Source organism: Pelophylax lessonae, assembly GCF_965119305.1.
Source record: "Pelophylax lessonae genome assembly, chromosome: 12".
Taxonomy (NCBI): Eukaryota; Metazoa; Chordata; class Amphibia; order Anura; family Ranidae; genus Pelophylax; species Pelophylax lessonae.
The window spans coordinates 98,877,051-98,889,915 of record NC_138779.1 but is presented as its reverse complement, the minus strand read 5'-3'; the positions used below and the strand labels follow the sequence as shown (position 1 = coordinate 98,889,915).

Below are 12,865 nucleotides of genomic sequence, written 5' to 3'. Positions count from 1 at the left end.
ACAAAACTGTGCAAAATGTAGTCACCTGTAGAAATTTAAAAAAAATTTTTTTACTCAGTTGAGCAGTCAAGCCATTCATAAAGAAGTGTTTTTTTAACCTGATTCAGACCTACTTGGCTATGGCAAACTGAGAATGAATGACACACACACAATTAAACTCCTTGCAATGTACATTGATCATCAATAGGGGTTTGTTTTTTTTCTTCCCAGTTAAAGTGGTGATACTCTTTAATTTTGTGGGGGCATAAATGCCCAATTCTGCCTCAAAAGTAGCTTGTGTAGCTTTTGGAGCATCAAATGTCAAGCTACAGGCACTTGTGAACAGGCACCTTTTGAAGTGCAAAGGAATTTTCATGTTGAGCATTTTGGAGCTTTAAGCTACAAAATGCTCAGGTGCAAATTGGGCCCAACATCAGCTTTCACAGACCCAGATGTTGCCAAAGCTTTGCAGTTGGCAGCACTGTGCCAAGTACACTCACCGGCCACTTTATTAGGTACACCTGTTCAATTGCTTGGTAACACAAATTACTAATCAGCCAATCACATGGCAGCAACTCCATGCATTTAGGCCTCTGGACTTGGTGATGACGACTTGCTGAAGTGCAAACCGAGCATCAGAATGGGGATTTAAGTGACTTTGAACAGGAAATGGTTGTTGGTGCCAGACTGGCTGGTCTGAGTATTTTAAAAACTGGTGATCTCCTGGGATTTTCACACACAACCATCTCTAGGTTTACAGAGAATGGTCCGAAAAAGAAAAAGTATCCAGTGAGAGGCGGTCGTGTGGATGAAAATGCCTTGTTGATGTCAGAGGAGAATGGGCAGACGGTAATTTAAATAACCACTCGTTACAGCAAAACTATGCAGAATACCATCTCTGAACGCACAATACATCGAACCATTAAGCAAATGGGCTACAGAAGCAGAAGACCACACCGGGTTCCACTCCTGTCAGCTAAGAACAGGAGACTGAGGCTACAATTTGCACGGGCTCACCAAAAAATAGAAGATTGGAAAAACATTGTCCGGTCTGATGAGTCCAGATTTTAGCTGGGACATTTAAATGGTGGGGTCAGAATTTGTTGTAAACAATATGAAAGCATGAAATAAACAAATGAAAATCAGCGCAACCAAATAAACAGTCTAGTGACCAAATGAGCGTGAAAATGTATTAAAAATAATTATAAAGGTAAGCGGCAGCTGTCACCAAGTATATTTTCACTGCATACAATAATCAAATGTAATACCAAAAAAGTGCTGCGCCATTAGAGAGACTCCACCTCCAGCCAACCCGGAAGACCACAGCAAGCTGGCACTCTGCCTTGTCTCCTAGGACACCCTGGGCCCAAGAACCTATGGAGCCACTGACATTCAGGATATACGCTGTTACATTTACCTCCATGTGAGTTACTACATTTTTTTTTATGCTGTATTAAATTTCATTTGCACTCAGAGGCGCTCTCCTTTTATTTCATTCATATCCATGCAGAGTTGACTTCACTCCTCCAGAGAGCTTGCCCTGAGCAGCAACCATCCACCCCTGGAACTGTTCTGGATCCCACAGATGGACTCTAATACAGTCCTTCTAATGCCCTTCATCCCCTGTGACACGCCTATGGACTTTTAAATTCCCCCTGTGCCTTCTATCTCTCATGGTCCCCTCCTTTTGTTCTTTATTGTAGTACAATTGTTCTTACACCCTTTAAGCGCCACAGAGTGCTGCACATAGAGTACTGGAACCATGTTCTGCGGTCTGATGAGACCAAGATAAACCTATTTGGCTCAGATAGTGTCAAGCGTGTGTGGCGGAAACCAGGTGAGGAGTACAAAGACAAGTGTGTCTTGCCTACAGTCAAGCATGGTGGTGGGAGTGTCATGGTCTGGGGCTGCATGAGTGCTGCTGCCACTGGGGAGCTACAGTTCATTAAGAGAACCATGAATGCCAAAATGTACTGTGACATACTGAAGCAGAGAATGATCCCCTCCCTTCGGAGTTTGCCCACAGGGCAGTATTCCAACATAACAACCCCAAACACACCTCCAAGATGACCACTGCCTTGCTAAAGAAGCAGAGGGTAAAGGTGATGGACTGGCGAAGCATGTCTCCAGACCTAAACTCTATTGAGCATCTGCGGGGCATCCTCAAACAGATGGTGGAAGAATGCAAGGTCTCTAACTTCCACCAACTCCGTGAGACCATCATGGAGGAGTGGAAAAGGACTCCAGTGGCAACCTCCAGTGGCAACCTGTAAAGCTCTGGTGAACTCCATGCCCAAGAGGGTTAAGACAGTGCTGGAAAATAATGGTGGCCACACAAAAAATTTACACTTGAGCCCAATTTGTACATTTTGACTTAGTGGTGTACTCACTTTTGTTGCCAGCAGTTTAGATATTAATGACTGTATGTTGAGTTATTTTCAGGGGACAGCAAAGTTGCACTGTTATACAGCTGTACACTCACTACTTTACATTGTAGCAAAGTGTCATTTCTTCAGTGTTGTCACATAAAAAGATATAATAAAATATTTAAAAAATGTGAGGGGTGTACTCACTTTTGTGAGCTACTGTAGGTATGGTTAGTAAGCAATACTTAGCCCGACCAGTGTGATTCTTGGCTACCGAGGCTTGACAGACAGGTTGTGCAAGTAAAATAGACATTCACTCAACAAGTGGCGACCACAATATATGTAGAACATATTCTATATTATTATATCTTATGCAAGTGATCTACATGTGTAGGCACATATTCTGAAGAGATATATGTCCATCCTGGACCCTAGGGTGCGTGGTGAGTGACCTATATAGGAAACGTTCACTCATATATGGCTAAAGATTGTCCTAGCCAATCAAATACACGTGCAGGAGATATATATATATATATATGTACATACTTGTCTTTGTACTCCTCACCTGGTTGCCGCCACACACGCTTGACACTGTCTTAACCAAATAAGTTTATCTTGGTCTCAGACCACAGGACAAGGTTCCAGTAATCCATGTCCTTAGTCTGCTTGTCTTCATCAAACTGCGAGCTTTCTTGTGCATCATCTTTAGAGACAACAGCCATGCAGACCAATTTGATGCAGTGTGCGGCGTATGGCCTGAGCACTGACAGGCTGACCCCCCACCCCTTCAACCTCTGCAGCAATGCTGACCGCACTCATACGTCTATTTCCCAAAGACACCCCTGGATATGACGCTGAGCATGTGCACTCAACCTCTTTGGTGGACCATGGCGAGGCCTGTTCTGAGTGGAACCTGTCCTGTTAAATTGCTGTATGGTCTTGGTCCCCCGTGCTACAGCTCAGTTTCAGGGTCTTGGCAATCCTCTTAAAGCCTAGGCCATCTTTATGAAGAGCAACAATTCTTTTTTTCCAGCTCCTCCGAGTTCTTTGCCATGAGGTGCCATATTGAACTTCCAGTGACCAGTATGAGAGAGTGAGAGCGATAACACCAAATATAATACACCTGCTCCCCATTCACATCTGAGACCTTGTAACACTAAAGGGTCACATTAAATCCAGGGAGGGAAAACGGATAATTGGGCCCAATTTGGACATTGTCACTTAGGGGTGTACTCACTTTTGTTGCCAGTGGTTTAGACATTAGTGGCTGTGCTGAGTTATTTTGGGGGTCAGCAAATTTACACTGTTATAAAAGCTGTACACTCGCTACTTTAGATTGTAGCAAAGTGTCATTTCTTCAGTGTTGTCACATGAAAAGATATCATACAATATTTACAAAAATATGAGGGGTGTACTCACTCTTGTGAGATACTGTATATAATATGGGAGTCCACGGGAGATTGTGAGCTTGTGATGGAGGCACAGTCCTAAAAGGGTGCAGATGGATGGACAATGAGCTGCTACAGGCACAAAGTACAGATTTTTGTGCCACGGGCTGTTAATAGGGAAATGGCTCTGACAGCCCAGTAAACATGTATAGTGCTGTGGCTTTCTCGTACCTGGTGTCAATAGTCCAAGGGATAGTAATGTATATCTGGAGTCCAGGAACACAGCATGCGTTTCGAGGGACCTTCCTCTTCCTCAGCTGATGGCTACTTCCAGCAGGATAATGCGCCATGTCAGTCTATAGTGGATAGCGCATTAACAAAACAAGTAAAAGTCCAAATGGAATAATAACGAAGGACCGATTAGGCAAAAGCAGTTCTCAGAAGGAAGCTCCCTGGAGATGCGAAAGGAATCTCTGCATGAATTAAAAACAAACACAGAACGCCACTTTTAAGTGCAACGTTAAACATGATCAACAAATGTATTTGACAAATGGCAACTTACACATATGGATGGGAGTAGCGATTGTCAGACCCACCAGGGGTCGGGAGGATCACTGTACAGAGAAGGATCTGTGTAGTTCTTCGCATTTACTTGTCGATTTTGGGGAAAAAAGGAGCCAGATGATATACTGTTTTGGGAAGCCCAGCCACTCCTGTGGCTGCAGGATGCCGAATACTGGCGCTGGAGGCAGAAAGGGGTCCTGGCTAACATGTTTCAGAGCTGCTCATGGCTCCTTTGTCAAAGGTTTACAGCCACTCAAATCACTTCTACATTGAAGGGATGATGCATGCAGCTTCAGGCATTATCCCCGTAAAACAACTTCACTCTGATGCTTTAAGTAATCGACAAACATATGAAAGCCCAACTGTTGTGCGTTCCAACTTCAGCCAACACTTTTGAAGCAGTTTATATCAGAACAGAGGTTTAGATTCTATGAATAAAAGCTGACTTTTGTAAGCCCCCCCCCCCCCCTTCTCACCAGTGGTTGTATGAATCACTTGCTGTACAATTTGGTCGAAAAGCTGCAAAATCTTTTTTTGGGGCACATTGCAGGACACAGGAACTAGAGTCTTACACAATTGGGTTATACAGCTACCTTCAGATGACTGGTCATTGGCAAATAAAGCTGTCAACCCCTCCTCCTCTCCTCCTGAAGACTCCCGGGATGTACTGTATGACATAATTTGCCTAGGCAGGAAAAAAGTTTAAAACCAGTAAAAATGATATACTTTCCTATGTATATAGCTAGCAGCATGAGGACTAAAATGAATTAATGTTGATTGGGAGAATGAAGTTACTCTTTAAGTAGAGAGGGATGTATTGTGTTACAGGGTGGAGAGAGTAGGAAGCAGACTGGGAAAGTTTGATGGATGAAGAAATAAGGGTCACTGTTCTTCCATAGGAAACCAGAATTTTGTATGCAGGTTCAGTTTATATTTTCACAGTTTAGCCCTTTTTCCAGAAACATTAAAGAAATTGAGAAATATGCTCTTTGTACTCAATCTCTAATATAATGTACTATATTGCATATTGATTCCTATTGAAAATGTAGTGGTAACATAGATGATTGATTTTGCAGATACACTGTGTTCTATGGGGATGATTCAGCAACTGGTATCCTTGCTTCGCACAGAGCATAGCCCTTTCCATGAACATGTCCTCTCTGCCCTATGCAGGTAAAAAAACATTTTATGCATGTCTGAAATTTAATTGTATATGTTTTTTAATGACAATAAAGGCCTTTTATTGTATTCTAAAATATACATGAATATTTATGTTATAAATATTCTGCTGCAAACAATTCAGGTAATCCCACTGATGGACCCTGCAGGTAGATTTTCCCAGGCTCACTGTTGCTTTCTGGTATTTTAAAAACTATTTTTTTCTTCCAAAAAGCTTTTAGGTATTTTTCCACTGCTATCTAGATAATCTGGTGATTACAAGTTTCAATGCTTTCAAGGTTATCCATGTTAATTATTTCCATACTCGCATTTGGATAATGTGACTCTTGCACCTTGTACCATTTATCCAGGTGAACATTCCCTCGTAGACCATGTTCTAGCAGTTTTAACAACTATGACTGAAATGCATTTAGTCTATACTAACATTAGCAGTTTTTGCTTCTGTTTGTAGATATATGTAATAATGCCCAACTGTTTTTTACAAAAAAGAAGAAAAATTCAGTGGCCCAGCGTAGTAAAAGACTAAGGGTAGTACCAGAGGGAAGGCAAGTATTGCAGCCAGAGCTTCTTTTCAAAGATTTCTTAATCCAATACTGCTCCTTCTCCAGACTGATTGACCTGTCACGAACCTGGTCCTGAAGCCAAAAGGCTGAGAGGGCTCTCCTTGCGGCTAGGTGCTCGGTGTCCCTAAAGGTGGAAACAGGGAACACGAAGCCCAAAGAAGCAGGGATTGCTGGCTGTGCCACGGATGAGAGATGCAGGTGTGGAGATCTCTCCGCAGGTGGATACCAGATGAGGTGAGCAGTAGGACCCAGTGGAGCTGATGATGGTGCAGACTGCACACAGCAGGAAACAGATTATAGTGGCTCCAATAAGCTGGATATGGCAAATAGGTATTGCAGGCTGGAGGAACAGGTAAGTACTGCAGGTGGGTACAGCAGGCTGGGTACTGCAGGTAGGCACATGGGTGGATCACAGCAGACAGGGTGAAGCAGGAAACGTAGTCAGAGATGGATGCCAAGGTCGATAAGCCAGTAGTCAGCAGACAGAAGAACAGGGACGTTGTCAGGCAAGCCACAGTCATACACAGGACAAGAAACAAGAGCAGATCTGTGGGAGGTCAGAGCTGGGGGAATGACAAGAGGTATCCAAAGGCAGGCCGGGTTGGTAACAGATGATCAGAAGCATAAGCACACACACAGGAGCAGGAAGCAGGAAGCTGAAGATCAGTCAGCAATGTCCATGTGCTGCAGTCCCTCTTTTAAAGGCCAGAGGGCGCCAGGATCTGACAAGCATTGCTTGAGCCAGCACACACACGTCTTTGGCGTAGTGAAGGTGCGTTCGCAATACGTGTGCGCACATTTGTGCGAGTGCGGCCATATTGGAAATTGGCCACCATGCCAGGCCTACGGGCAACTCTCCTCTGGCTAGTCTCCTGACATGACCCCTGTACTTTTCCAGCCCACTTCCTGTGAGCCCAGGCCATTTTGGACATGCCCTTCTGAGGCCATTTCCTCATGCTGGCATGTGCTCACGGTTCTTTTAGACAGCACAGTGGCTATCGATATGTGAGAACTCTGCACTCTGATCTGTCTAGTCCAGTCTAGTGATGATGAGAACTGCTCTGTCCAGGAAACCCATCGCTGATTTCAGAGAAGAGGACAGACCTGTGACCTCTTTCGATTGGCCAGAACACTAAAGGAAAGCAGGCATGTTTAATGGCATTTACATTTAAAAGTGGAAGGGGGATGTCAGAGAAGGAGGGGGCAGGGATAGTGGAAGATGGGTGGAAAATGGTGGAAAAAATCTTTAAATTGTATTTAATTGAATTTTTCTACATCATTTCAATAATCTGCATTGATTTGCGCTATTGGAAAGGGTTTAAAGCCACAATGCATTAAGGGACCTTTGAACTTAAAACCAAGGTGAAGGTGCTTCATCTCACAGCAATAAAAAGCAAAAGCATTCATACAAAAAATTGAATCTTTAATATTAAAATGGTTGTAATAAAAAAATGCTCCTGTTCATTTAAAGCATAATCAATACCACAGTACTTTTGCAGTGTCATTTTTCAATTCTATGTTCTAAAATACCTGGTTGATCCTGCCTGTACCTATGCGTGCTGGCCATGCTAATCATGGCTGCTGATCCATGATACCATGGTCAATTTATGAGCCTTTGTCATCCTGCTATGTGTACACAGTCTCTCCCTGTCACTCTCCCTCTCTGCCTCTTGTTTCCTAGTCTGTGTTGGGAGCCGATCTCCTCCCCACCCCTCCTGCCTATATTCCCCTGGGGCTGTAAAGCAACATATATAAATCCCCTTGTATCCACTCTGTTTTTATTAACCGTGTGTCAGTTTTTTAAAAATTATAATACTAAATACCTCCCTCTGCTGATTGGCATACGTCGGAGGGGAATCTCGACCCCTCCCGCTGCTATCCTTATGTCAGTAAAGGAGAGTGGAGGGAGGTCACGTGACCACAGAGAGGCGCTGTGCAAGAAGGTATTTAGGATTAAAATAAAAAAAAAAAAAAGATGAGTACTAAATATCTTCATAAAACAGAGGAAGTGCAAGTGATTTATAAATCTGACTTAATAACCACTTTAATCTGTGGGATATATAAGAGCAGTAAACTTGCATGTTAAAATTGACAGCAGAGGCAACATTGTCATGCTTCTCCTTTTTTAAAACTGAACTATGCAATTTAAATTTTGTCATAGAGAATTTGACAGTCCTTTACTGCAGACATAAACTAGCTCAATCGCTGTGGGGCTGATGTAAAGATAGGTTAAATTGTGTTGCGTTGGTCACAGGATGCTATACAGGTCCAGGGCAGTGGTGGTATGCACTAACATGACCCAGTCTCTAAAGACCCCCTCGGAAGTATACCTTTCAAAGTGACGGGAGCACTGCAATCCCCTAAACAACTGGAACTTTGGAGATGTGTTGCAGCTTTGGATTGGGCTGCACCAGTTTTAAAATTCTGCTGTGGCCATGGAGGTCATGAATGTTTTCTCAAATACTTGATTGGGCAGCCTTTCTGCTGGCACCTCTACCTTTTTGTTCTTCAGCAGAGCTTGTCATGGGTCCACACTCAGGCTCAGATGGTATATTGGCTGTATTCCATGGTGGCAAGACTGCTTCCTGTGTGGCCCTGGCTTTGTTTGGCCAGTACTGGCTACTTTTGGATGATTTTAGGGACTCGCAGCCTGAGATTGGCATAATTGGATGGCTGATAACCCCTTCCACCAGCTCTCATAAGTACCCTGACTGGGTACAGTTGACTGCTATAGTGGGAAACGCAAACAAAAAGGGAATGGGGCAAAAGGGCTATTCAGAACACTTTCTGCCGATTGGGTTGGAGAGGCACTACAACCATCCCATGAGGGATCCTATTTAGGATAACTTGGGTATTTGTCTTCCACTTGGGTCTCTAACTTCCTCAGAAACCTCCTCTGTCCCCTTCGGGGGTTCCTCACTCCCCCTGCTTAAGCAGGGAGGTGTTCTCTGCCTCTATGGGGGAGTTTATGGAAAAGATCACTCCCCTCTGTGAGATGTTGAGCAACAAGGGCCGAAAAAAAGTAACTCTGTCATGACCACTGCCTTACTTTTGAAGGAGTAGGGGGAGGAAAGGGGATAAGCCCTCTTTGGAGTCTCAGGATTCCACATGGGAGAAGACTTTATCGTCTGTGATCTCTTCCAAACTCTCTCAGCAGTGTACATTTGGGCAAAGGTCACTAGTATGTATTGCATCCTAAAAGAATACAAAACCAACCAAGCTCTTGGAACGCCATATGTTGTGAGTGGCTGCAGCCTAAAAGGGTTTACATCCCCACTAGGTGGTTTGCTCAATAATACCCACTGGAGGTTTTACAAAAAATGTATGGTGCCCTCTCTGTATATTGCTATTGCCTGCCTTATCAAGTCCCTGATATTCTTGGTAGAGAGGCTATTGCCTTTAAAGACTTGGTTGGAAAGAGACTTGAGTCTCTCCTTCAGGTCTTTTTAGTGCTGAAACCGTGTTATGCAGCCTGCCTTGCTCCATGGAAATTTGTGAGACCCGTGCAGTCTGATCTTGACGTATGGCCTGGAACACTGGTTCCATTCTCACGGATACCTCTGTCATTGTTTGAAATCCTGTCCTATAACTTTAAAGCCCAAGTTTAAATTGGCATCTTTTTATTCATTTGCCTACCTTCCATTTTTTTCTCTTTCGTTCATTGACGGACCCAGCTTCAGATCTTCATACCCGTTGGGCAGTCTGGCTACACCCATGGGCAGTCCCAGGGGGTATACTCCCTCTCTCTGCTATAGGTATTCAGTTTTTTTCTGCATAGTCAGTAGTAAGGACCTAGTTCCTTGCTGGGATATCTGGTCCTGGCAATTTTTTCTTTTAAGATAGACATTTTTTTTTTCCTGGATTTTTTCTGTGGGGGATCTACAATCAACTGCCGGACTGGGCGATGGGCTGGATAATCTAGATTCAGTGGTCACTCAAGTCTGGCTAGCGAGCGCACGCAGACTTCCTCTCCGCGCTAGGTCGGCCGCGACATAGCCCCACTGGACAGTGGCTGGTCTGCGAGTTAAACGCTTCGCAAAGGTCATATATACAACTGGGTCTCGGCCCAAGTTTCAGTGTTCCTCCTGGCCTGCCCCCCCCCCCCCCCATTTTGATGAAGAGGGATTCTGTCTGGAGCGGTGCCCACCTGGTTTCTGCTATGGTGAGTAGCTGTCCCCCCTCTCCCCCCTGGAGGGTTTTGGGGTGGACATGGGCCCCTTCTTGGGACGGTGGGACCCCTGGGTTCCACTCCTTCCCGTTAGGCCCCCACCCCCCCTTGTCATCCTATCCTAGTCTCTCATCCTACCCCCGTCCCCCTTCACATATGTTGGGGCTGTTTGAGTGGTCTGATCCACCTCCTGGGGTGGGGGCAGGGCGCTATGCTGGTGATGGGGGCCGGGGGGTGCGCCCCACCGGCGACTGGACGATCGACTGTGCGGGGGGGGTTAGTACCTGGTGGGGGCTCCTGTCAGGACCCCCAGTCCTGCCTGGGTCTTTCCCTGAGGCCTAGCTTCCTGTAAGCCTCGTGGTGCCACCCAGGGCCGCCATCTTGTTGTAGCCTGTGTGTTTCTTTACACGGCGGCCATGTTTGTGTAGTCCGGCGACCATTTTGCAGTGGTTTGCCATTGAAAATACCGGCGGCCATGACAGTGGAGCCCTGTGGGAAGCGATTTCAGTGGCGGGAGCCCCTCCTCATCCCCTATCGCTGACTTCTGGATCCTTTCACTTCCTGATCGCTGCGAGTGGAGTGCAGATTATCCTGGTGGCTGCAGGTACCTGTTTATGCTGGGTGCTGTGTCTGGTGGGGTACTCTCCCTCTCTGGTGAGGATCACTTGGGGTTTGTGCCTGGTGACCTAGTGGGGCTGCCAGCGCGGTGGGGGTTATCCCTTGCAGTGTTTTTTGGTGGGGTCCCCCTGGTGACTCATGGAGTCTTTGGAGCACATCTCCCACCCTGATCCCCTCTCTGAGGCTGTGGGGCCTCAAACATCCATCGATAAACTGATGGCGGTCATGGAGTCCATTGTGTCCAGGTGGAAGTGGTCTTCGAATGAGGGGCTAGCAAAAAGTGCCCCCCTGCCTCATCAGATCCTGAATCTGATTCGGCTGCTGCGGACGTGGGCCACCCTGCTGGGTCTGCAAGCACGCACTCGGAATCCTCTGATGGTGAGGATAATTCCTCCACTACTGCAACCGTGCACGAAAAGGCGCTGATGAAAGCACTAATTGTATCTGTGCATGAGACCTTGAAAATGGAGGATGCAGCTGCAATGGAGGTGCAGGTTCCGTTTGGTACTCACAAGCCATCCGGAGAAGCAAAGGTGTTTTCTTTTCCTGCCTATTTTGACAGAATTGTCGCTAAAGAGTGGGGACGACCAAAGCGTCCCCATGGGGCCCCTAAGTGCTTTACTAGGCGTTACTCCTATAAGGAGTCCCTTCTTAATAAGTGGACTGTTCCACCGGTGGTGGACTCTCTGGTCTCCAGATTGAACAAGGCAACCATGATTCCGGTTGAAGAGTCTCTGGCCTTTAAGAATCCGGCTGACAGGAAGGCGGTAAGCTGTGGCCCACAATATGTACTCTCTGGTTGGTTTGGCACTGAGGCCGGTATTCACCATTGCCCTGGTGTCGCAAACTCTGACCGAGTGGACTAAGCTTTTGCGCTGACACCTGGAGGGAGAACAGCTCCCCCCTGCCTTTGCTGAGCTGGTGGACCAGCTGGTCCAGGGGCTGCAGTGTATCTGTGATGCCTCTTTAGATGCAGCTCCCCTAGTGGCTCGGCTCTCTAATTTGGCAGTGGTCCTTCAGCGTGTCTTTTGGCTCAATTGGTGGTCTGCGGACCAGACTTCTAAAAAGGCCTCAACTGATCTTTCCTTTCAAGGAGATCGCCTGTTTGGAGCTACCCTGGATGACATCATAAAAGGTCTCACAGGGGGGAAAGAGTACCTTTCTTCTGCAGGCTACAAAGGGGAAGGAACCTCGTCATAGACGTGGGCCTTCCGTTTTGGCTCATAAGAAGTTTTTTTGTGGCGTTATCCTGTTGTTCACCTTACCTGGTGATTCACAGAGATAAGGTGGTTCTTCACCCCTGTCCATCGTTCCAAAGGTTGTCTCTGATTTTCATTTGAATGAATACATTGTGTTGCCTTCCCTGTGTCCCAGGCCTAAACATCCAAAGGAAATTGCCTTGTATGTGCTCCGGGCAATTAGGGTGTACCTGGCAGCTACGGAGTCTTTCAGGAAGTCTGACTCTCTTTGTGCTCACGGATGGGCGTCATAAAGGGTTGTCCGATCCTCTGCGACCATTTCCAGATGGATCAGACAGACAGTTATTGCGGTCTATTCCATCAAGGGTCAGATTCCTCCTTTTCCTGTTAAAGCGCAATCTACTTGGGCGCTTAGTGCCTCCTGGGCTTTCTGTCATCAGGTGTCAGTGATACAGGTTTGCAAGGCAGCCACTTGGTCATCAGTGCACACTTTTCACAAAGTTTTTTTTAAAGTGGATGTGTTCACATCTGCCCATGCTTCTTTTGGCTGCAAGGTTTTGCAGGCTGCTGTTGAGAGGACCTGATCCTCTTTGAGGGTGTATTTTTTTTTTCAGGTGGACTCCAGTTGTTTTGGTTGAGCTCATGTTGCCTGGTTTGCTACTGTTTTTAGCCTTGGGAATTTTTTTTGCTGTTCCCATCACTCATGTTAACACTAATTTGGGACGTCCCGATGGTTATGAAGATCTGAAGCTATGTCCGTCAATGAAGGAAAGCGGAAAATGGGATTTTTGACTTGCCGTAAAATCAATTTCTCTGATGTTTATCTACGGACACAGCACCG

At 45.8% G+C, this 12,865-nt stretch overlaps 1 protein-coding gene across 1 annotated transcript in view; it reads left to right on the top strand.

Annotated features, from left to right (window-relative positions):
• HSPBP1 (HSPA (Hsp70) binding protein 1) overlaps positions 1 to 12,865 on the top strand; it is a 91,014-nt gene that overhangs the window by 54,668 nt on the left and 23,481 nt on the right. Inside the window, exon 6 of the mRNA XM_082274361.1 lies at positions 5,374 to 5,470. Coding sequence (XP_082130487.1) covers positions 5,374 to 5,470 — 97 coding nt within the window. The remainder of the gene's footprint in view (positions 1 to 5,373; positions 5,471 to 12,865) is intronic.